At 46.9% G+C, this 25,890-nt stretch overlaps 1 protein-coding gene across 10 annotated transcripts in view; it reads left to right on the plus strand.

The window, feature by feature from the left end:
• The window catches only part of HERC2 (HECT and RLD domain containing E3 ubiquitin protein ligase 2), a 618,496-nt gene that overhangs the window by 259,938 nt on the left and 332,668 nt on the right, over window positions 1-25,890 (plus strand). For all 10 annotated transcript variants that reach the window (XM_063953293.1, XM_063953292.1, XM_063953291.1 and 7 more), the window contains 6 exons: window positions 94-308; window positions 10,164-10,296; window positions 10,483-10,610; window positions 10,698-10,893; window positions 11,015-11,148; window positions 17,050-17,223. In XM_063953293.1, coding sequence (XP_063809363.1) covers window positions 94-308; window positions 10,164-10,296; window positions 10,483-10,610; window positions 10,698-10,893; window positions 11,015-11,148; window positions 17,050-17,223 — 980 coding nt within the window. The remainder of the gene's footprint in view (window positions 1-93; window positions 309-10,163; window positions 10,297-10,482; window positions 10,611-10,697; window positions 10,894-11,014; window positions 11,149-17,049; window positions 17,224-25,890) is intronic.

Below are 25,890 nucleotides of genomic sequence, written 5' to 3' on the forward strand. Positions count from 1 at the left end.
AAAACAAATTGTAATATTTTGTGGAACTGCTTAGTAGTACTATTCTGTTTAAACATGTGCACTGATCTTAAATTAGTTCATTGTTTCTTATAGAGTGGTTGAAATCCTCTATATTTTCTGGGGGACTCCAGACCAGTCAGATACATTACAGTTACAATGAAGAGAAAGATGAGGACCATTCCAGCTCTCCAGGCAATACTACCCCAAACAAATCTCGACTGTATGGACATCGACTGACCATGAGTGATCATTCCCAGACCTTCCTGCAGGCTATTGCTGACAACAACGTTCAAGATCACAATGTTAAGGTGAATTATGAATCATTGCGTATTTGCATTAAGACTAACATTCACTTTCAGGTGACCTGAACCAATATTTGTTTTGTCTAATTTATGTTTTGTGCTTGATGTTGCACTTACCTCCTTTTTATCCCTTAAATGAGAAAATCATTGACTCTACTTGGCTGGGGTGGAAATCATATTCAGGAGTGTGGCAAATGTTTGGTAAATTGTTAATGGAGTCTCTCGTAGTGAATATGTCCTAATTCCATGTCTGTCATAATTGACTAAGTCCAAGAAGAACATAATAGTTTGTAAATTGGGAGATATAGATATGGCAAATAGTGACCGTGATGATTTTGGGTTTAGCAAACAAATCCAGTTGAAATTTTGCTCAGAATAAATGTACCTGAATGTTGCCATCCATTACTGGTTGCACAGCTTTTGCTGAGGAAATATCCAATAAATCTCAAGTCCACAAGCTTACCATCTGCTATTGATTATTGTGAAACTCAAGTCCTTGGTTAGGAGATGATCAAGACTCTTTATTTTTTTACTGTATTTTGATCTTACATACGTCAAGGACACAGGGATCCACTAAAGCTATAGGTGGTGAGCTGAGCTTGGAACCAAACAGTTACATTTCTTTACCCAGCAGCACCGTCTCCCTCTCTCCCTATACCCTGCCTCCAGGATCAGGCCTCCAGTTTTAGTTTGGTGCTTGCAGCAAAGGCACATGTTTCAGGGGGGCCCCTTTAGTCGACCATTATTTATTTACTTAAATATTGTAATAGCCCCACTTATTTCTATATTTGTGGCACTTTTACATTCAGTTCTCTCCCCTTAAAATTAAACACTGCTGTTTCCTTAGATACTTTGGTGTGTGGGGACATTTACTTGGACTACTTTAAGATGCCTTCCAAAAGCAAAGCACCCAGGGATGCTGTCCTGCGCAGCTGTCATGAAGACCTTTCTTCCTAAACAGGCTTTCTACCTTCTGCGGCAGCACCTAGGTTGCGAACTTCTACTTTTCACTTCACTTCTTTTGCCGTCAAGGGCCAGTCTTAAAATGAATTCCACAGCTCTTTCACTAAGAGCTTGATGTCCAGGGGCAAACTGCCCTGGTCTGCCCGATACCAAGCTGACTGACAAGCTACCTGCCTGACTGGATGGGCCTTCGCCTGGGAACTCCCAGGGGTAGAAGGCCATTTTCTGCTTTTTCACCGATGTCGACAACTTCTAGCGCTTGGCTGTACTTCTAGCCCTGGTTTACTCTCTAACCTTTTAATTAACGTCCTCTAGCCCAGTTTTTCTCTCTCGCATCCATAAAGGATATTGGGGAATTAGTACGATGGGGTATAGACGGGGTCCAACAGAGCCGGTGCACTTTAATTTCTTCAGTTGGGTGTGCTGGCTCCTCCCTTCTATGCCCCTTCCCACAGGCAGTTTAGAAAAAGTGCCCTCAGGAGAGGATGCACACTCTGGAGCTCCAGAGAGTTTTCTTCAGTTTCTTTTAAAACTTTTTATTTTCGGTATGCTGTTTGGGCAACAGCATACCTGCACCGTGGGAGTTAGGGGAGGGATGGTCACCGGCCTCTGTAAGGTGTCAGAGCCGCTTCCCCGCTGCAGGACCACCGTTCTGAGAGGTTGTTGTACAGCAGGGCAATGCGCCTTAGCGGTCACAATCGCAGCACGCTGCACACCCCTAACATTGCCTGAAGGTGACGACAGTGGTGAGCACAAACCGGGGGCCCCGCTAGGGGGGTCCCCCGGTTCTTGGTGCGGCAAAGATGCGGGGGCGACATACGGGACCCTCCTGGGGGATCCGCTATAGCCCCCCCTGTGTACACTAGCAGCGGTACGGAAAATGAACACTTGCTGTGATGTTTTACACTTATATGGAGACTTTGCCAGTATAAATATCACTGAAGCTCTGGAGCCATTACAGGGGGCGAAGCATCCTCAGAGCGGGACCAGCTGCGTTTTGGCAACTTCCTCTGCTTACAGCTGCAGCAGCAGGCACTCGGATAACGCTGGAAAACTGGTACAGGGGTGTAGCAAAGGGGGAAAGGCACTATTGTACGCAATCTGTGTCCTGAAAAGGACTAATACTCTGGTGTTACACTGTGATATAACAGCTTGCAGCCTCACTGGGGCTGTTTAGCTTGGGGTGCTGTTCCCTTCTCTCTGTCTCCCTCTCACATACAGTAAGGACAGGCTTGCTATTGTATTACTTGTCTGTGTGTATGTGTATATAAGTGCTGTTTACTGTACACATGGTAAAACACCAATTATGCAGTGTATGTCACACCAGATTCTCTCCCTCTACATCCATTTCCATATCATGTGAACAATGCAGCAAGTCCTCACAACTCAGTGAAGGGACTGGGGGGGGAGGGTCTTCTTGTTTAGGTGCTATAAAATCCATGAGTCAGATGTGTCCTCTCAGCTCACTGCTAATGCTCAAATACCTCAACAACTGCAGCAGGCTGTTGTAGACCTAGCTGCCAGGGCAGATGTTCCACAACCCCCCCCCCCCCCCTACCCCCTCTCTAGATCAGGACCACAAAAGCGTGGGTTACCTGCTTTTATTCTCAGACTCTCATGAGGAGACACATGAGTAGGGTGAGGAATTGGATCCTGTTACTGGGGATTCCCCTTCTACACAGGGTATTGAACCCCTCATTCTTGCTATACGGGACGTGTTAAAACTCCCACTAGAGGACGCTGCGACATAGCAGTCTTTTTTCTTTACACAGAACAAACTGTGTCGCTTTCCCTGATTCTGCAGGGTTAGATGACCTGTTTAAGTTAGCCTGGAAAAATCCAGATAAAAAATACCAAGTGTCAAAACGGTTTCTGACTCTTTCCCATTTGCTCCTGAAGGCAGAAAAATCTGTGAAGAACCCCCGGCTGTTAACTTATCTGTCTCGCCTATCTAAAAAGGCTGTACTGCCAACTCTGGGCTCCTTTACCATAATGGATCCTGGGGATAGAAAAATAGAACTGAATTCGATCTACACAGCAGCAGGTATATCACAAAGACCGGTTATAGCAGGTTGCTGGATGACTCATGCCATTCATACGTGGGCTACTCAAGTTCAGGAGGGCCTCTCAGGGGATATGTCTCTAGTCACTACAGTGACTCTCCTAAAGCACATTCAGGACACTGCACACGTCCTGTGTGACTCTCTCAAGGAGATAGGCAACATTAATGCTAGGACCATTGCTATGGCAGTGTTGGCACGCAGAGCTTTGTGGTTGGGTCAGTGGATAGCAGACGCAGAGTCCAAGCAGTGTCAGCACGCAGAGCTTTGTGGTTGGGTCAGTGGATAGCAGACGCAGAGTCCAAGCGCAGGGTATTGGCTCTTCGAGGTGGAATAGGATACGTGGATTTCTAAAGTTACTGCGGGGTTATCCATGTTTCTCCCCTCTGGGGCACCGCCGGCTAGACGTTCCTACCCAGGGCTGTCTACCCAGTCCTAAATCTAGGGCCAGAGGTGCCTCCAATGCGACTAGAGGCACCAGAGGTAAGACGAGAAAACCAGCAATCGCAAGTTCTCGGGAGAGCACCAGTTCAGCTTCCACTAAGGCCTCAGCATGATGGTGCCCACACTCCCCGAGGGGATCTTGAGGTGGGAGCTCTGCTGCGTCACTTCAGCCACATCTGAGAAAGCTCCTGCCAGGATACCTGGGTAAAGGACATCATTTCTCAGGGCTACAAGCTGGAGTTTGACGGTGCTCCTCCCCAACTATTTTTCAAATCAAGCTTACCAGCTTTGGAGGATACACTAGTTACGCTGCCACATGCATACTAAAGTTGTCCCTTTCCCAAGTCATTGTTCCAGTGCCACTGCAACATCAGGGAAAGGGTTACTACTCCAACCTGTTAGTGGTACCGAAACCGGACGGTTCGTTAAGGCCCATTTTGAATCTGAAATCCTTGAACCCTTACCTAAAGGTTTTCAAGTACAAGATGGAATCCTTGCGAGCAGTGATTGCAGGCCTGGAAGAACGGGAGTTCATGGGCTCCCTGGATATAAAAACGTCTATATTCATATTCCGATTTTGGCCACCTCACCAGGCTTACCTGAGGTTTGCCCTGCTGAACGATCACTACCAGTTCCAGGCGCTACCCTTCGGCCTGTCCACAGCTCCAAGGGTGTTCACAAAGGTGATGGCAGAGATGATGTTCCAACTCCGGGTCCAGGGGGGTCAATGTTGTCCCTTATCTGGACGATCTCTTGATAAAAGCGAGATCCAGGGAGCTGTTATTGTTCCATATAGACTGCACTATCCAACTGTCACCATGGGTGGATCCTCAATTTACAGAAGTCCCACCTGGACCCAACTCAGCGGCTCCTGTTCCTGGGAATGTTGCTGGATACTGTGGCACAGAAAGTGTTCCTCCCAGAGGACAAAGTGAGAACACTTCAGGAGATGGCTGGAAGGTTCCATGCCAGAACATTTCAATTGAATCTCCTGAGCAAGTGGTCCGGATCACATCTTCAAATGCACCGGATAATACGGCTGTCATTTCAGACCAGGATTCCCTCCTGTGGTGGCTGCAGTACTCCAACCTACTGGAAGGTCGAAGTTTCGGGATTCAGGATTGGATCCTCCTTACAACGGATGCAAGTCTGAGAGGATGGGGAGCTGTCACCCAGGGGGCTCAGTTCCAGGGCAGGTGGTCAGCCCACGAAGCCCTCCTTTCAGTTAACATTCTGGAACTTTGGGTGATCTGCAGTGCTCTGATTCAGGTCTTTCCTCTACTCGGGGATCATGCGATCCCAGTTCAGTCGGATATCGCCACGGCAGTGGCGTTTATCATTCGACAAAGAGGGACAAACAGCAGGACCTGGATGCGAGATGTGTCAATGATACTCCTCTGGGTAGAAAGAAATGCAAGAGCACTGTCCGCAATCTTCATTCCGGGAGTAGACAACTGGGACACGGACTTCCTGAGTCGTCACGATCTCCACCCGGTAGAGTGGGGGCTTCACCATCAGGTGTTTCAGGAGATCATCGACCGGTGGGGCTGCCCACAAATAGATTTACAGATGGGTCCACCGTTATCTTGACTAGTTTTCTGTGCCTAGTCACAACATGATTTATTAGCATAAACCCTTCATCTATTGTTCTCAACTACAATACAATACGGAGAACAATACATCAGGGGATTAAGTCATTACAGCAGGGGATTAAGTCCGACTGGCCAGTCTCAGTTAATCCTATTAAAGGTCAAGATAAATGTGGACCCATCTGTAATGGCTTCTGACTCAACAAGAAGCTTCGTTGGTATCGCTCATGAACCAGGCACCCTCAGGCGAGAGCAGTAGACGCACTGACGTCACCTTGGCCTTATCAGCTGGTCTACCTGTTTCCTCCAATTCCATTGCTCCCAAGGGTGCTAAAGCAAATCAGGAGTCCAGATTGGCCCCAGAAGGCGTGGTACGCGGATCTTCTAGACATGTCCGTCGAAGACCCTTGACCTCTGCCAATGAGAAGAAATCTTCATCGAGGACCGTTCGTCTACCCGGATTTACGGCGACTTCGTTTGATGGCATGGAGGTTGAGCGGAACATCCTAGCTCTCAGGAGCCTTTCCAAAAAGGTTATTGCTACCATGGTTCAGGCCAGGAAACTTGTGACGTCTAATCACTATCCTCATATCTGGAGAAGATATGTCTCTTGGTGCGAGGAATGTGTGTATCCGCCTGCGGAGTTCCACTTGGGATGTTTTGTCCATTTCCTGCAGGCTGTTGTGGATTACGGCTTACATCTGGGTTCCATTAAGGTCCAGATTTCAGATGTCTCCATTTTCTTCCAGAAGAAATTGGCAGTTTTGACAGAAGTTCAGAGCTTCTTGCAAGGGGTACTTCACATTCTACCTCCTTTTGTGCCGCCCACGGCACCCTGGGATTTGAATGTAGTGTTGAAATTTCTACAGTCCTCCTGGTTTGAACCTCTGATGATGGTAGAAGACAATTACCTCACGTGGAAGACTGTGATGTTATTGGCCTTGGCTTCTGCTGGTCGTATTTCCTTATCGTGTATAAGCAATTTGGGCAGGCGGTGCTACAGATGTCTCCGCACATTCCTGCCCGTTCTGGAAGCTCTGGGCTGTCCCCATCGTACTATTTCCCCAATATCCCTTATGGATGCTAGAGAAAATAGGATTTTAATTACCTACTGGTAAATCCTTTTTCTCGTAGTCCATAAGGGATATTGGCCCTCATTCTGAGTTGATCGCTCGCTAGCTATTTTTTGCAGAGCAGCGATCAGATAGTCGCCGCCTCTAGGGGAGTGTATTTTTGCTTTGAAAGTGTGCAAACGCTTGTGCAGCTAAGCGGAACGAAAAAGTGTTTTGCAGTTTCTGAGTAGCCCTGGACTTACTCTGCCCTTGCGATCACTTCAGCCTGTCCGGTCCCGGAATGGACGTCGGACACCCGCCCTGCAAACACCTGGATTTGCCTGTGTTTTCCCTACCACACCCAGAAAACGGTAAATTGACACACATGAAAGCCCTCTTCCTGTCAATCTCCTTACAATCGGTTGTGCGAATGGATTCATCGCTAGAAGCATTGCACAGCAACGATGCTGTTTGTACCCGTACGATGTGCGTACGCATTGCGGTGCATACGCATGCGCAGTAGTAACCTGATCGCTGCGCTGCGAAAAACTGCAGCGAGCGATCAACTCTGAATGAGGGCCATTGGATGCCCGCCTCAGTGCGTTGTCGTTTTTTCTGCAGGTTATCTCCTATATGGTTACCTGTTCAGCTGTTGCTGTTTTGTTACCAGCCGTTGCTGGTTGTTTTATTTTATTGGTGTGCTGGTGTGCGACTCTCACCACTCATTATTGTTATGTTCCTTCTCTCAAGTATGTCCTTTCTCCTTCGGACACTATTTTACCTATAACTGCCTGTGGAAGGGGGCATAGAAAGGAGGAGCCAGCACACCCAGTTGAAGAAATTAATGTGCACTGGCTCCTTTGGACCCCCGTCTATACCTTATTGTACTAATTCCCCAATATCCCTTATGGACTATGAGAAAAGGATTTACCGGTAGATAATTAAAATCCTATTTTTCCCCCACAGGCTTTCCGGTGGATTAAAGCAAAGCCAAAGCTCTGAGAGTTAATTTGCTCTCTCCTGGCCTCCCAGCTTTTATCCCTGCTCCCCCCCCCCCCCCCAGCCCCCACTTAGTAAGGCACAGGTCCTTTACACCAACCTCTTTCTTGTTCAGAAACCGGACAGATCGTTCCGCCCCATATTGAGCCTCAAGTCAGTCAACGGATACCTTCATGTTTCGAGATTTCTCAGGTTTTGCAGTTCAGGAGAAAGACATCCAATTTCAGGACTTGCGATTTGGACTTTCCATGGCTCCTTGTGTTTTCACGAATGTCATGGCAGCACATCTCAGAAGCAAGGGGGTTCAAATAGTGCCTTATTTGGATGATCTCTTTCCGTTAGCCAAATTGCCGGAGGCTCTGCAGAACCATCTCTGCCTCACGGTGGACCTCTCTTCTGTGGAACTTGTCTCTAGTTCTGAGGGCTTTATAGTCTGCCCCTTTTGAACCCTTGATACGGTTGACCTTTTGCTGGCTTTCGTGGAAAGCGGTTTTCCTCCTCCCGATTGCTTCAGCCCAGTGAGTGTCGGATTTCAGGGCCTTGTCTTGGCGTTCTTCTTTTATTTTTCATCCTGACCAAGTTGTCCTTCAGATGCATTTGAGGTACTTTTACGAAGGTTGTATCCCAGTTGACCATCAATCAGGAGTTTGTGGTTCTGATACCTGATGCTTCTCTAGAACAGGCCTTCTTGGACGTTGTGAGGGCACTCAGAATATATGAAGACAGAAACAGTGGTTTTGGGCGTAGAGTTCTCAGCACAGCAAGGAGCATCCCCTCCGTTTGGGAGATTACTTTGAGACGTTCCATAGTGATCCTTGTGTCCCCCATGGATGTAATAGAAAAGGTGATTTTTTTTTTTTTTGTCCTTACCTGTAAAATACTTTTCTCTGAGTCCATGGGGTACCCACCCTGACGCACCTGGCTTGCAGGGTTGTTTAGCTCTATTACCAGTTCCTCTTTCACTATCATTATGTATGTTTTATCTGTGTGTGCGTGTTGGTCTTCCTTCTCCTTTCTCTTGCTACATGCCTTGTGCTTCTTAACTAAACTGGAAGCATTAGGGTGGGGGCAAGGGAGCACTGGCTCAACTCACCACTTATACCCATAGTGATTCCTGTCTACCCCCATGGACTCTGAAAAAAGGATTTTAGAGGTGACATCAAAATTCCCCTTTATTCGTTTTTCAATATAACATTGCAAGAAAATCACAAAATAAGATTGTGACATACATAGTATACAGAAATATTTAAGAGAACCTATTACAATTAGAGATGTGCAGGAGCTTATTTGCTTGTTTGTTTTCACCAAATTTATCGCAAGTTTGGGTTTATCTGATTGGCTATCCAAAACATGAGAGCCTATAGCCAAATTAGATGTTTTGAGATCCAGGTAAATCCGAACCTGCACATAATAGACAAATAAAATGAACAGGGAAAAATTAAGAACATGAGGAATACATGAGATGGGGAAACAAGGTCCAAAATATGACTGGGTACAGACTTTTATGCAGTACTATAAGACCGGAAACTCACAGTGCATCTTCATAGTTAGTATGGGGCGATCATATATATCCCTGTGTGAATAGTAAAGAAAAGATCTTATTAATGGCATATGGAGAACAGCAATAACAAAAATAGACTGGTGTACCATAGAGGGAGCTTGTGGTTGTCAGTAGTAGTTTCACAAAAAATAATATTCAAATGATAGTGAATATGGGCAGGTAACAGGTAGAGAACAACATGTGAGACACCACATCTTTAGGGCAGAGTAGACTACATGGCGATAAAGGTGTCAGTTAATGGACTTAAAAAATGTGAGAAATTGTTCCTGAGAAGAGGGGTCAAGGGTTTCAATATAAGCCCCCTCATTTCCTTTAGAAAACTAATAAACACCTGATTCAATGTCTCTTAAAGTAGATAGTCTCTCTAAGTATATAATGTGCAAAAGGGCTACAGTGACCTGCTCAATGTGAGGTGAAGAGCATTCTATCAGTTTTGGGAGAATTGCTTTTTTCGCTATAGTCACTATGAACGCAAGTACAGATAGGAGGTGCTTGTGCGTTATCATTATGCCTTAGAAGGTGAAGTTAGCACACAATAATGCAGCAGGATCAGGTGTAAAGTAAAGTGAAATAAGTTTATTCAATTTTTTGGGTATTTTAGGGCATTGACAGAAAAAAAGAGAATAGGACCGTGAGTGTGTGGTATTTAGGGCAATGACCAGACTCTTACAGCACCATATGGCAACGTTGACCTTGTGATTTATGAGTGCGCTGTAGAGTGTGAATGTGGACCTCTTGCAAATGAGCAGAGTGTAAATGTTGTAGAGTATAATCAAGGCTTTGCAGTAAATCTGAAGCTTTCACAATGGCAGGGCAAGGAAAGAACCATTTAGCTGAAGTTGGAGTCCAAATTTTATCGAGTTCGTGGTGTACAATATGCCAGTATAAGTATTTAATGAAGGGAAGAGATCAATGGCATTAGGGATTCTATGGCAGCAGTGTCAGACTCAAGTCTGAGGTGGAGGGATCGATTGAACAAAATGCCTAAGCTGGAGATGCATGTAAAAAGGTCTGGTATTTTTTAGTGGCCAGGCCTTGGTGTGTGTGTTGTGTGTGTTTTTTTTTTTTTTTTTAATGAATTGACATTAATTACGAATTTGGAAATCCAGGTTTTCGATTTTTGATAAAGTACATAGACGTTCACTATTGTGACTAATTTTGTAGGTTATATTTTGTTTTGCTTTGCTCCTTAGGACTTCCTATGTCAGATAGAACGGTACTGTAAGCAGTGTCACCTGACCACACCAATTATATTTCCTCCTGAGCATCCCGTAGAAGAAGTGGGCCGTTTGCTGCTGTGCTGTCTATTGAAACATGAAGATTTAGGTTTGTAAGAGAAGAGTCATTTATTGTGTTTTTTTTTTTTTCCAAGGATAATTTTTAACAGTATTTCTAAAATGAAATTAAATATTTATTTTCTTCCAAAAAATATTTCAATGTCCAGTCAAAATTCTAATTATAATGTTTCAATGGCTAGTCAAAATTCTAATTAAAATGTTTTCCTCTTATCAGGTAATGTTGCTCTCTCTATGGTCCATCGTGGTGCTTTGAATGTGGATCAAGTAAAACACAAGACATTACCAAAATCTGTTGTGGATGTTTGTCGTGTTGTTTACCAAGCCAAATGCTCACTCATAAAGGTTAGTTTTGCCTTTTGAAGTTTACAAGCCAACATAAAGTAACTTGACCACACCTATGATTGTTTATATCTTATTGCCATCTTTTAGACACACCAGGAACAAGGGCGATCCTACAAAGAAGTCTGTGCTCCGGTCATTGAGCGCCTCAGGTTTCTGTTCAATGAATTACGTCCTGCTGTATGCAATGATTTGTCCATTGTATCCAAGTTGAAACTTCTCAGCTCTGTTCCCAGGTGGAAAAGAATAGTGCAAAGGATAATCAGGGAAAAACGAAAAAAGAAAGGTGACTTTTAAAAAAATAAAAAAAAATAAAAATATTTTATTTTTTGTTTTGTAGGGTTACCTTTATTTTACAGCACGTGCCACTGGCTGCTTTCGTTTATGAATGTTTTGTTTTATTTTAGTGCCCAAAAAATCAGAATCTGCTGATGTGGATGATACCAAACTTTGTAATGAAGAAGGTGAACAAGAACCTTTTGTTGTCCCGTCTAGTCCTGTATCTTTAGATAAGAAGTCCATAACTCTAAAATCACCAAGGGTATGTAAAGTAAATTAAGATACAAAAATGGCTTTATTACATTATGTGAATGTGAGTGGAACTATGTAATAAAGGTTATTCATTTCTTAGTCATGATAAGAAATGTAAAATGTGTATTATCTAAAAAAAATAAAAAAAAATGTTTTCTCTGACGTCCTAGTGGATGCTGGGGACTCCGAAAGGACCATGGGGAATAGCGGCTCCGCAGGAGACTGGGCACAAAAGTAAAAGCTTTAAGACTACCTGGTGTGCACTGACTCCTCCCCCTATGACCCTCCTCCAAGCCTCAGTTAGATTTTTGTGCCCGAACGAGAAGGGTGCAGTCTAGGTGGCTCTCCTGAGCTGCTTAGAAAAAAGTTTAGTTTTAGGTTTTTTATTTTCAGTGAGACCTGCTGGCAACAGGCTCACTGCATCGAGGGACTAAGGGGAGAAGAAGCGAACTCACCTGCGTGCAGAGTGGATTGGGCTTCTTAGGCTACTGGACATTAGCTCCAGAGGGACGATCACAGGCCCAGCCATGGATGGGTCCCAGAGCCGCGCCGCCGTCCCCCTTACAGAGCCAGAAGAGCAGAAGAGGTCCGGAAAAATCGGCGGCAGAAGACGTCCTGTCTTCAATAAGGTAGCGCACAGCACCGCAGCTGTGCGCCATTGCTCTCAGCACACTTCACACTCCGGTCACTGAGGGTGCAGGGCGCTGGGTGGGGGCGCCCTGAGACGCAATGTAAACACCTTAGGGGGCAAAAAATGCATCACATATAGCTCCTGGGCTATATGGATGCATTTAACTCATGCCTGTTTTTCCATAAAAAAGCGGGAGAACGGCCGCCGAGAAGGGGGCGGAGCCTATCTCCTCAGCACACTGGCGCCATTTTTCCTCACAGCTCCGTTGGAGGGAAGCTCCCTGACTCTCCCCTGCAGTCCTGCACTACAGAAACAGGGTAAAACAAGAGAGGGGGGGCACTAATTTGGCAGATAAATCTATACAGCAGCTATATAAGGGAAAAACACTTATATAAGGTTATCCCTGTATATATATATAGCGCTCTGGTGTGTGCTGGCAAACTCTCCCTCTGTCTCCCCAAAGGGCTAGTGGGGTCCTGTCCTCTATCAGAGCATTCCCTGTGTGTGTGCTGTGTGTCGGTACGTTGTGTCGACATGTATGAGGAGGAAAATGGTATGGAGGCGGAGCAATTGCCTGTATTAGTGATGTCACCCCCTAGGGAGTCGACACCTGACTGGATGGTCTTATGGAAGGAATTACGTGATAGTGTCAGCACTTTACAAAAGACTGTTGACGACATGAGACAGCCGGCAAATCAGTTAATACCTGTACAGGCGTCTCAAACACCGTCAGGGGCTCTAAAGCGCCCGTTACCTCAGGTGGTCGACACAGACCCAGACACGGACACTGACTCCAGTGTCGACGGTGAAGAAACAAACGTATTTTCCAGTAGGGCCACACGTTACATGATCACGGCAATGAAGGAGGTTTTGAACATTTCTGATACTACAAGTACCACAAAAAAGGGTATTATGTGGGGTGTGAAAAAACTACCCGTAGTTTTTCCTGAATCAGATGAATTAAATGAGGTGTGTGATGAAGCGTGGGTTTCCCCCGATAAAAAAACTGCTAATTTCTAAAAAATTATTGGCATTATACCCTTTCCCGCCTGAGGTTAGGGCGCGTTGGGAAACACCCCCTAGGGTAGATAAGGCACTCACACGCTTATCAAAACAAGTGGCGTTACCGTCTCCTGATACGGCCGCCCTCAAGGAACCAGCGGATAGGAAGCTGGAAAATATCCTAAAAAGTATATACACACATACTGGTATTATACTGCGACCAGCAATCGCCTCAGCCTGGATGTGCAGTGCTGGGGTGGCTTGGTCGGATTCCCTGACTGAAAATATTTATACCCTGGACAGGGACAATATATTATTGACTATAGAGCATTTAAAGGATGCATTTCTATATATGAGAGATGCACAGAGGGATATTTGCACTCTGGCATCAAGAGTAAGTGCGCTGTCCATTTCTGCCAGAAGAGGGTTATGGACGCGACAGTGGTCAGGTGATGCGGATTCCAAACGGCATATGGAAGTATTGCCGTATAAAGGGGAGGAGTTATTTGGGGTCGGTCTATCGGACCTGGTGGCCACGGCAACGGCTGGGAAATCCACCTTTTTACCCCAGGTCACCTCTCAGCAGAAAAAGACACCGTCTTTTCAGGCTCAGTCCTTTCGTCCCCATAAGGGCAAGCGGGCAAAAGGCCACTCGTATCTGCCCCGGGGCAGAGGAAGGGGAAAAAGACTGCAGCAGACAGCCTCTTCCCAGGAACAGAAGCCCTCCCCCGCTACTGCCAAGTCCTCAGCATGACGCTGGGGCCTTACAAGCGGACTCAGGCACGGTGGGGGCCCGTCTCAAGAATTTCAGCGCGCAGTGGGCTCACTCGCAAGTGGACCCCTGGATCCTGCAGGGAGTATCTCAGGGGTACAAATTGGAATTCGAGACGTCTCCCCCTCGCCGGTTCCTGAAGTCTGCTTTACCAACGTCTCCCCCCGACAGGGAGGCGGTATTGGAAGCCATTCACAAGCTGTATTCCCAGCAGGTGATAATCAAGGTACCCCTCCTACAACAGGGAAAGGGGTATTATTCCACGCTGTTTGTGGTACCGAAGCCGGACGGCTCGGTGAGACCTATTTTAAATCTGAAATCCTTGAACACTTACATACAAAGGTTCAAATTCAAGATGGAATCACTCAGAGCAGTGATAGCGAACCTGGAAGAAGGGGACTATATGGTGTCTCTGGACATCAAGGATGCTTACCTCCATGTCCCAATTTGCCCTTCTCACCAAGGGTACCTCAGGTTTGTGGTACAGAACTGTCACTATCCGTTTCTGACGCTGCCGTTTGGATTGTCCACGGCACCCCGGGTCTTTACCAAGGTAATGGCCGAAATGATGATTCTTCTTCGAAGAAAAGGCGTCTTAATTATCCCTTACTTGGACGATCTCCTGATAAGGGCAAGGTCCAGAGAACAGTTAGAGGTCGGAGTAGCACTATCTCAAGTAGTACTACGACAGCACGGATGGATTCTAAATATTCCAAAATCGCAGCTGATTCCGATGACACGTCTGCTGTTCCTAGGGATGATTGTGGACACAGTACAGAAAAAGGTGTTTCTCCCGGAGGAGAAAGCCAGGGAGTTATCCGACCTAGTCAGGAACCTCCTAAAACCAGGCCAAGTGTCAGTGCATCAATGCACAAGGGTCCTGGGAAAAATGGTGGCTTCTTACGAAGCGATTCCATTCGGCAGATTCCACGCAAGAACTTTTCAGTGGGATCTGCTGGACAAATGGTCCGGATCGCATCTTCAAATGCATCAGCGGATAACCCTGTCTCCAAGGACAAGGGTGTCTCTCCTGTGGTGGTTGCAGAGTGCTCATCTTCTAGAGGGCCGCAGATTCGGCATTCAGGACTGGGTCCTGGTGACCACGGATGCCAGCCTGAGAGGCTGGGGAGCAGTCACACAGGGAAGAAATTTCCAGGGCTTGTGGTCAAGCATGGAAACGTCACTTCACATAAATATCCTGGAACTAAGGGCCATTTACAATGCCCTAAGTCAGGCAAGGCCTCTGCTTCAGGGTCAGCCGGTGCTGATCCAGTCGGACAACATCACGGCAGTCGCCCACGTAAACAGACAGGGCGGCACAAGAAGCAGGAGGGCAATGACGGAAGTTGCAAGGATTCTTCGCTGGGCGGAAAATCATGTGATAGCACTGTCAGCAGTGTTCATTCCGGGAGTGGACAACTGGGAAGCAGACTTCCTCAGCAGACACGATCTCCACCCGGGGGAGTGGGGACTTCACCCAGAAGTCTTCCACATGATTGTGAACCGTTGGGAAAAACCAAAGGTGGACATGATGGCGTCCCGCCTCAACAAAAAACTGGACAGATATTGCGCCAGGTCAAGGGACCCTCAGGCAATAGCTGTGGACGCTCTGGTAACACCGTGGGTGTACCAGTCAGTGTATGTGTTCCCTCCTCTGCCTCTCATACCCAAGGTACTGAGAATCATAAGAAGGAGAGGAGTAAGGACTATACTCGTGGCTCCGGATTGGCCAAGAAGGACTTGGTACCCGGAACTTCAAGAGATGCTCACGGAAGACCCGTGGCCTCTACCTCTAAGAAAGGACCTGCTCCAGCAGGGACCATGTCTGTTCCAAGACTTACCGTGGCTGCGTTTGACGGCATGGCGGTTGAACGCCGGATCCTGAAGGAAAAAGGCATTCCGGATGAAGTCATCCCTACCCTGATCAAAGCCAGGAAGGATGTAACTGTGCAACATTATCACCGTATTTGGCGTAAATATGTTGCGTGGTGTGAGGCCAGGAAGGCCCCTACAGAGGAATTTCAACTGGGTCGTTTCCTGCATTTCCTGCAAACAGGACTGTCTATGGGCCTAAAATTAGGGTCCATTAAGGTTCAAATTTCGGCCCTGTCAATATTCTTCCAAAAAGAACTAGCTTCAGTTCCTGAAGTTCAGACGTTTGTCAAGGGGGTACTGCATATACAGCCTCCTTTTGTGCCTCCAGTGGCACCTTGGGATCTCAATGTAGTTTTGGGGTTCCTAAAATCACATTGGTTTGAACCACTCACCACTGTGGACTTAAAATATCTCACATGGAAAGTGGTAATGCTGTTAGCCCTGGCCTCAGCCAGGCGTGTCTCAGAATTGGCGGCTTTATCCTATAAAAGCCCTTACCTAATTTTTAATACGGACAGGGCAGAATTGAGGACTCGTCCTCAATTTCTCCCTAAGGTGGTTTCAGCATTTCACTTAAACCAGCCTATTGTGGTGCCTGCGGCTACTAGGGACTTGGAGGATTCCAAGTTGCTGGACGTAGTCAGGGCCCTGAAAATATGTTTCCAGGACGGCTGGAATCAGAAAATCTGACTCGCTGTTTATCCTGTATGCACCCAACAAGCTGGGTGCTCCTGCTTCTAAGCAGACTATTGCTCGTTGGATTTGTAGTACAATTCAGCTTGCACATTCTGTGGCAGGCCTGCCACAGCCAAAATCTGTAAAAGCCCATTCCACACGGAAAGTGGGCTCATCTTGGGCGGCTGCCCGAGGGGTCTCGGCTTTACAACTTTGCCGAGCAGCTACTTGGTCAGGGGCAAACACGTTTGCTAAATTCTACAAATTTGATACCCTGGCTGAGGAGGACCTGGAGTTCTCTCATTCGGTGCTGCAGAGTCATCCGCACTCTCCCGCCCGTTTGGGAGCTTTGGTATAATCCCCATGGTCCTTTCGGAGTCCCCAGCATCCACTAGGACGTCAGAGAAAATAAGAATTTACTTACCGATAATTCTATTTCTCATAGTCCGTAGTGGATGCTGGGCGCCCATCCCAAGTGCGGATTGTCTGCAATACTTGTACATAGTTATTGTTACAAAAAATCGGGTTATTATTGTTGTGAGCCATCTTTTCAGAGGCTCCTCTGTTATCATGCTGTTAACTGGGTTCAGATCACAAGTTGTACGGTGTGATTGGTGTGGCTGGTATGAGTCTTACCCGGGATTCAAGATCCTTCCTTATTGTGTACGCTCGTCCGGGCACATTATCCTAACTGAGGCTTGGAGGAGGGTCATAGGGGGAGGAGCCAGTGCACACCAGGTAGTCTTAAAGCTTTTACTTTTGTGCCCAGTCTCCTGCGGAGCCGCTATTCCCCATGGTCCTTTCGGAGTCCCCAGCATCCACTACGGACTATGAGAAATAGAATTATCGGTAAGTAAATTCTTATTTTGTCCCTCTCAACAAGGGAAAAGTTATAAACTTACTTCAGTAATTATGGTTTGTAAGGCAGTAATAAATAATTTGTTCTTTTTCTGCAGGATAAATGGCAGCCCATCCTGAGCTCTGTAACAGGTGTTCACAAGTACAAGTGGCTGAAACATAACGTGCAGGGGTCATATCCGCAGTCTGCACTGTTGAGCACCATTGTGGAGTTCGCATTAAAGGAGGAGCCAGTTGACGTAGAAAAAATGAGGAAGTGTTTGCTAAAGCAGGTAATATACGACCTCACACTTTATTTTGTGGGAGCACTTTATACAGTATCTGCAGCTGTTTATTGACATAAACTTCTTGTTCATGATCTGTATACGTTGGATATTTCAGATGGTATTTCACTATATTCTTGACACATTTATGGTAATCTTTACTCCAATATGTTCATTTGTACCCTATTTTAAAGTCGAAGGATGTGAAGTTAATCTGTCACAGAAGGTGGTTGCTTTGCCACCCTTTTGGTAGTGGGGTTTGTGTTAGATATTTGTCTCAGGCTCCCACTTATCAGTAACCTGCTGTTATTAAACATTCATACTGAACATGTCAACTGTGCATCACTATGGTTACACTAGCTGTAAGTAGTTGTTACTGACACCTTGCTCTTTTATCAACACCTAGAACTGCTTACTTCTAAAGTGAAGCTGCTGCAGTACATTTTTACCTGTATCTGGTCCCTCCTGACATTATTTCAGTGTATCAGAGTATTTCAGGATGTTAATGGCAAAACTAGAAAAGCTACATTGGTTTTCTGTTTGTTTATTTTAACTAGTGACATAGTAGCATATAATTTGATGGCAGATAAGAACCACTTGGCCCATCTAATTTGCTCATGTACTGTACATACGGTCAGACTACAGTATTTGAGGTGTCATGAGAAACCGGATATGGTTTACAAGAAAGTTCTATATGAAACACAGGTCATATATTCAGCTTGATGTCTACTCTTAAGTCTAAATCAGAGTTGCACACAATTCTGCTTGAGTACGGATCTCACAGAGGATATGTATTCCGTGTTCCGTATTCCCCACTCCCCTCCTTTCCTCCAGGGTGATTCAGCGGCGAGGGGGCCTGTCTTCTTGTCTGTTTCTCAACAAGCATTTTCAGTTCAGCTCTTCCATTTGGGCTCTCAACTTCATCTCGAGTATTCACCAAACTGGTGTCCATGATCGCTGCAGCCCTCCAGAAACTGGGTATCAAAATCTTTTCCTACCTGGACAACCTTTATCTCACGGCTCAAACATCATCTGTCCTGGATCATCCCCAGGTCTTGGTCGGCCTGTTACAATCATACGCTTTGATTTTTATTTTGAGCTTTTGAACGTAGTCCCTCATTCCCTCTCAGCAGATGCTTCATTTGGGAGATCACCTGGACACATAATTGCGGAGGGCCTTATTACCAGCAGACAAGATCAAACCATTTTCTCTATCGTCCTAGTAGATGCTGGGGTTCCTGAAAGGACCATGAGGAATAGCGGCTCCGCAGGAGACAGGGCACAAAAAGTAAAGCTTTAGGATCAGGTGGTGTGCACTGGCTCCTCCCCCTATGACCCTCCTCCAAGCCTCAGTTAGATTTTTGTGCCCGGCCGAGAAGGGTGCAATCTAGGTGGCTCTCCTAAAGAGCTGCTTAGAAAAGTTTAGCTTAGGTTTTTTTATTTTTTTACAGTGAGTCCTGCTGGCAACAGGATCACTGCAACGAGGGACTTAGGGGAGAAGAAGTGAACTCACCTGCGTGCAGGATGGATTGGCTTCTTGGCTACTGGACATCAGCTCCAGAGGGACGATCACAGGTACAGCCTGGATGGTCACCGGAGCCTTGCCGCCGGCCCCCTTGCAGATGCTGAAGTAAGAAGAGGTCCAGAATCGGCGGCAGAAGACTCCTCAGTCTTCTAAAGGTAGCGCACAGCACTGCAGCTGTGCGCCATTTTCCTCTCAGCACACTTCACACGGCAGTCACTGAGGGTGCAGGGCGCTGGGAGGGGGGCGCCCTGGGAGGCAAATGAAAACCTATTTTGGCTAAAAATACCTCACATATAGCCTCCGGAGGCTATATGGAGATATTTAACCCCTGCCAGAATCCGTTAAGAGCGGGAGACGAGGCCGCCGAAAAAGGGGCGGGGCCTATCTCCTCAGCACACAGCGCCATTTTCCCTCACAGAAAGGCTGGAGGGAAGGCTCCCAGGCTCTCCCCTGCACTGCACTACAGAAACAGGGTTAAAACAGAGAGGGGGGGGCACTAATTTGGCGTTAGAAATATATAATAAAGATGCTATAAGGGAAAACACTTATATAAGGTTGTCCCTATATAATTATAGCGTTTTTGGTGTGTGCTGGCAAACTCTCCCTCTGTCTCTCCAAAGGGCTAGTGGGTCCTGTCCTCTATCAGAGCATTCCCTGTGTGTGTGCTGTGTGTCGGTACGTGTGTGTCGACATGTATGAGGACGATGTTGGTGAGGAGGCGGAGCAATTGCCTGTAATGGTGATGTCACTCTCTAGGGAGTCGACACCGGAATGGATTGGTTATTTAGGGAATTACGTGATAATGTCAACACGCTGCAAGGTCGGTTGACGACATGAGACGGCCGACAAACAATTAGTACCGGTCCAGACGTCTCAAAAACACCGTCAGGGGTTTTAAAACGCCCGTTTACTTTAGTCGGTCGACACAGACACAGACAGGGACACTGAATCCAGTGTCGACGGTGAATAAACAAACGTATTCCTTATTAGGGCCACACGTTAAGGGCAATGAAGGAGGTGTTACATATTTCTGATACTACAAGTACCACAAAAGAGGGTATTATGTGGGATGTGAAAAAACTACCGTAGTTTTTCCTGAATCAGATAAATTAAATGAAGTGTGTGATGATGCGTGGGTTCCCCCCGATAGAAAATATGGGCGGTATACCCTTTCCCGCCAGAAGTTAGGGCGCGTTGGGAAACACCCCTTAGGGTGGATAAGGCGCTCACACGCTTATCAAAACAAGTGGCGGTACCGTCTATAGATAGGGCCGTCCTCAAGGAGCCAGCTGACAGGAGGCTGGAAAAATATCATAAAAAGTATATACACACATACTGGTGTTATACTGCGACCAGCGATCGCCTCAGCCTGGATGTGCAGAGCTGGGGTGGCTTGGTCGGATTCCCTGACTAAAAATATTGATACCCTTGACAGGGACAGTATTTTATTGACTATAGAGCATTTAAAGGATGCATTTCTATATATGCGAGATGCACAGAGGGATATTTGCACTCTGGCATCAAGAGTAAATGCGATGTCCATATCTGCCAGAAGATGTTATGGACACGACAGTGGTCAGGTGATGCAGATTCCAAACGGCACAAAGGTGTATTGCCGTATAAAGGAAGAGGAGTTATTTGGGGTCGGTCCATCGGACCTGGTGGCCACGGCAACTGCTGGAAAATCCACCGTTTTTACCCTAAGTCACATCTCTGCAGAAAAAGACACCGTCTTTTCAGCCTCAGTCCTTTCGTCCCTATAAGATCATATCTGCCCAGGGATAGAGGAAAGGGAAGAAGACTGCAGCAGGCAGCCCATTCCCAGGACAGAAGCGTTCCACCGTTTCTGACAAGTTCTCAGCATGGCGCTGAGACCGTACAGGACCCCTGGATCCTACAAGTAGTATCCCAGGGGTACAGATTGGAATGTCGAGACGTTTCCCCTTCGCAGGCTCCTGAAGTCTGCTTTACCAAGGTCTCCCTCCGACAAGGAGGCAGTATGGGGAAAAATTCACAAGCTGTATTCCCAGCAGGTGATAATTAAATTACCTCTCCTACTACAAGAAAAGGGGTATTATTCCACACTATATTGTGGTACTGAAGCCAGAAGGCTAGGTGAGACTTATTCTAAAAAATTTTTGAACACTTACAAAGGTTCAAATCAAGATGGAGTCACTCAGAGCAGTGATAACGAACCAGGAAGAAGGGGACTATATAGTGTCCCGGGACATCAGGGATGCTTACCTCTATGTCCCAAATTTGCCCTTCTCACTAAGGGTACCTCAGGTTCGTGGTGCAGAACTGTCACTATCAGTTTCAGACGCTGCCGTTTGGATTGTCCACGGCACCCCGGGTCTTTACCAAGGTAATGGCCGAAATGATGATTCTTCTTCGAAGAAAAGGCGTCTTAATTATCCCTTACTTGGACGATCTCCTGATAAGGGCATAGTCCAGGGAACAGTTGGAGGTCGGAGTAGCACTATCTCGGATACTGCTACAACAGCACGGGTGGATTCTAAATATTCCAAAATCGCAGCTGATCCCGACGACACGTCTGCTGTGCCTAGGGATGATTCTGGACACAGTCCAGAAAAAGGTGTTTCTCCCGGAAGAGAAAGCCAGGGAGTTATCCGAGCTAGTCAGGAACCTCCTAAAAACAGTGCATCATTGCACAAGGGTCCTGGTAAAAATGGTGGCTTCCTACGAAGCAATTCCATTCGGCAGATTTCACGCAAGAACTTTTCAGTGGGATCTGCTGGACAAATGGTCCGGATCGCATCTTCAGATGCATCAGCGGATAACCCTATATCCAAGGACAAGGGTGTCTCTCCTGTGGTGGTTATAGAGTGCTCATCTTCTAGAGGGCCGTAGATTCGGCATTCAGGATTGGATGCTGGTGACCACGGAGCCCAGCCCGAGAGGCTGGGGAGCAGTCACACAAGGAAAAAATTTCCAGGGAGTGTGATCAAGTCTGGAGACTTTTCTCCACATAAATATACTGGAGCTAAGGGTAAATTTATAATGCTCTAAGCTTAGCAAGACCTCTGCTTCAAGGTCAGCCGGTATTGATCCAGTGGGAAAAACATCACGGCAGTCGCCCACGTAAACAGACAGGGCGACACAAGAAGCAGGAGGGCAATGGCAAAAACTGCAAGGACTTTTCGCTGGGCGGAAAATCATGTGATAGCACTGTCAGCAGTGTTTCATCCCGGGAATGGAAACTGGGAAGCAGACTTCCTCAGCAGGCACGACCTCCACCCGGGAGAGTGGAAACTTCATCGGGAAGTTTTTTCCACATGATTGTAAACCGTTGGGAAATACCAAAGGTGGACATGATGGCGTCCCGTCTGAACAAAAAACGGGACAGGTATTGCGCCAGGTCAAGAGACCCTCAGGCAATAGCTGTGGACGTTCTGGTAACACCGTGGGTGTACCAGTCGGTGTATGTGTTCCCTCCTCTGCTTCTCATACCTAAGGTGCTGAGAATTATAAGACGTAGAGGAGTAAGAACTATACTCATGGCTCCGGATTGGCCAAGAAGGACTTGGTACCCGGAACTTCAAGAGATGCTTACAGAGGTCTTATGGCCTCTGCTGCTAAGAAGGGATTTGCTTCAGCAAGTACCATGTCTGTTCCAAGACTTACCGCAGCTGCGTTTGTCGGCATGGCGGTGGAACGCCGGATCCTAAGGGAAAAAGGCATTCCGGAAGAGGTCATTCCTACCCTGGTCAAAGCCAGAAAGGAGGTGACCGCACAACATTATCACCACATGTGGCGAAAATATGTTGCGTGGTGTGAGGCCAGGAAGGCCCCACGAAGAAATTTCAACTCGGTCGATTCCTGCATTTCCTGCAAACAGGAGTGTCTATGGGCCTCAAATTGGGGTCCATTAAGGTTCAAATTTCGGCCCTGTCGATTTTTCTTCCAGAAAGAATTGGCTTCAGTTCCTGAAGTCCAGAAGTTTGTCAAGGGAGTATTGCATATACAACCCCCTTTTGTGCCTCCAGTGGCACTGTGGGATCTCAACGTAGTTCTGGGATTCCTCAAAACACATTGGTTTAAAACCAGTCAAATCTGTGGATTTGAAGCATCTCACATGAAAAGTGAACATGCTCTTGGACCTGGCCTGGACCAGGCGAGTGTCAAATTGGTGGTTTTTTTCTCAAAAAAGCCCATATCTGTTTGTCCATTCGGACAGGGCAGAGCTGCGGACTCGTCCCCAGTTCTCTCCCTAAGGTGGTGTCAGTGTTTCACCTGAACCAGCTTATTGTGGTGTCTTGCGCCTACTAGGGACTTGGAGGACTCCAAGTTGCTAGATGTGGTCAGGGCCCTGAAAATATAGGTTCCAGGACGGCTGGAGTCAGGAAAACTGACTTGCTGTTATCCTGTATGCACCCAACAAACTGGGTGCTCTTGCTTTTAAGCAGACTTTTGCTAGTTGGATGTGTAATACAATTCAGCTTGCACATTCTGTGGCAGGCCTGCCACAGCCAAAATATGTAAATGCCCATTCCACAAGGAAGGTGGGCTCATCTTGGGCGGCTGCCCGAGGGGTCTCGGCTTTACAACTTTGCCGAGCGGCTATTTAGTCAGGGGCAAACACGTTTGTAAAATCCTACAAATTTGATACCCTGGCTAAGGAGGACCTGGAGTTCTCTCATTCGGTGCTGCAGAGTCATCCGCACTCTCCCGCCCGTTTGGGAGCTTTGGTATAATCCCCATGGTCCTTTCAGGAACCCCAGCATCCACTAGGACGATAGAGAAAATAAGAATTTACTTACCGATAATTCTATTTCTCGGAGTCCGTAGTGGATGCTGGGCGCCCATCCCAAGTGCGGATTATCTGCATTACTTGTACATAGTTACAAAAATCGGGTTATTATTTGTTGTGAGCCATCTTTTCAGAGGCTCCGCTGTTATCATACTATTAACTGGGTTCAGATCACAGGTTGTACAGTGTGATTGGTGTGGCTGGTATGAGTCTTACCCGGGATTCATAAATCCTTCCTTATTGTGTACGCTCGTCCGGGCACAGTATCCTAACTGAGGCTTGGAGGAGGGTCATAGGGGGAGGAGCCAGTGCACACCACCTGATCCTAAAGCTTTACTTTTTGTGCCCTGTCTCCTGCGGAGCCGCTATTCCTCATGGTCCTATCAGGAACCCCAGCATCCACTACGGACTCCGAGAAATAGAATTATCGGTAAGTAAATTCTTATTATTTGATTCCTTTTCAAACAAAGGAAAGTCTCTCTATCCACATTTGCATGACAGTCTTAAGAAAGATGGTCTCAACGTTTGAAATGCTGGAGTTTGCTCAGTTTCAGTTTTTTCAAAGGGAACTTTTATCCAAGTAGAACAGTCCTCCGCTCCAGATCCATTCACAAGTGATCCATCTGTTTTCCTGGGCAAAGCAGTTCCTGCTGTGGTGGTTGTTCACCCGAAACTTGGACAAGGGCCATCATTTTCGTTAGAGCCATGGACTCTTCTCAGACTTAAGCCTCTTTGGGTGGGGGGCAGTAACCCTGCACAAGACCTTTCAGGGTGGAAGGTCTGCTTGGGAACATAGATAATGTTTTTCAAGCTTCAGGTGTTTTACCTAGCTCTGTATCAGGCTCCTCCTCTCTTACAGGGGCTCCTGTCAAGGTTGAGTTTTACAATGTGACAGCTGTTGCTTAAATAAGTCACCAAGGTGGCACAAGGAGTGCTCAGGTCATGTAGGAAATTGCACACATTATATTTTGGGCTGAAAAACCTCTTCATGCCCTGTCGGCTGTCAACATCCCAGGAGGCTGATTATCTTGGTCGCCAGGATGCACACACTGTGGGGGAGGGGAGGAATGGTACCTACACACCACCATCTAAAGTCTTTGGGTGGGTTAGTGGGGCCCAACCAGAGATCTACTTTATGAGCTCCAGGCGGAACTATGGAGTTGACTGGTACGGCTGTCTGATCCAGGGGCTTGTCTTTTTGAGGCGCTATCTGCTCCATGATCGTGTTATGCAGACCTTCTTTCAAGGTCAGTTGCCCTTCCTTAGTGGCTACATCTTCGGCCAGACCGTCTCTGTCAAGGTTCTTTCTATCACAATGATCTGCTGAGACCAGCTTTGACGTGGTGGCTATTGAAACATCCATTTTAAAAGCAAGATGAGTTCTCTGATGCAGTGGTTAGGACTTTGGGGGTTATTCAGAGATAGAACGTAGATCTTGCTTCACTCGGCAAGATCTGCGTCCATATCCTCACATGCTGGGGGCCGTCCAGCACAGAGCAGGACTGCCCAGCATGTGTGTGGCGCCGCCTCATGATGTGTCTACATCGATTAGAAATCAACCCCTGACAGGTGGCACGCCAACATATTTATTTATGTTTATCGGAGCGGCAGCGTGTGACGTCACGCAGTCACATTTAAAATGCTCGCAACATGCCCCTGTTTCAGCCGTCATGCCCCCGCAATGCCGAAACGTCACCCCCAAACGCCTGCCGCTGTCAATTACCTTGCAGCGCATCCTGGAGGAGAAGGGTTGCAAACTATGGCCGGTGCGCGTGCGCAGACTAGGTGGACGCAGCCACTACATACAGATGCGCGGTTGTGTCCATATCTGAATCATCCTTGCTACATGCCCAGAAAACCCATCTTTGGCTAGGATTTTATCACACAGTGAGGAAAGCAACGGGAGTTTTCTCCATCGGTGTTCTAGTTGTCAGGACTTTTGTCTTCCCTTCAGAGGGGACTAGACTTCAGTCTCCATCAAAGTTCTTTAAAGGTTCTGGTGTCGGCCCTTTCATTTTTTTGTGTGAAAAAACTAGTGGTTTTCTCTATCGTCCTAGTGGATGCTGGGGTTCCTGAAAGGACCATGGGGAATAGCGGCTCCGCAGGAGACAGGGCACAAAAAGTAAAGCTTTAGGATCAGGTGGTGTGCACTGGCTCCTCCCCCTATGACCCTCCTCCAAGCCTCAGTTAGATTTTTGTGCCCGGCCGAGAAGGGTGCAATCTAGGTGGCTCTTCTAAAGAGCTGCTTAGAAAAGTTTAGCTTAGGTTTTTTATTTTACAGTGAGTCCTGCTGGCAACAGGATCACTGCATCGAGGGACTTAGGGGAGAAGAAGTGAACTCACCTGCGTGCAGGATGGATTGGCTTCTTTGGCTACTGGA

Source organism: Pseudophryne corroboree, chromosome 2 (assembly GCF_028390025.1).
Source record: "Pseudophryne corroboree isolate aPseCor3 chromosome 2, aPseCor3.hap2, whole genome shotgun sequence".
Taxonomy (NCBI): Eukaryota; Metazoa; Chordata; class Amphibia; order Anura; family Myobatrachidae; genus Pseudophryne; species Pseudophryne corroboree.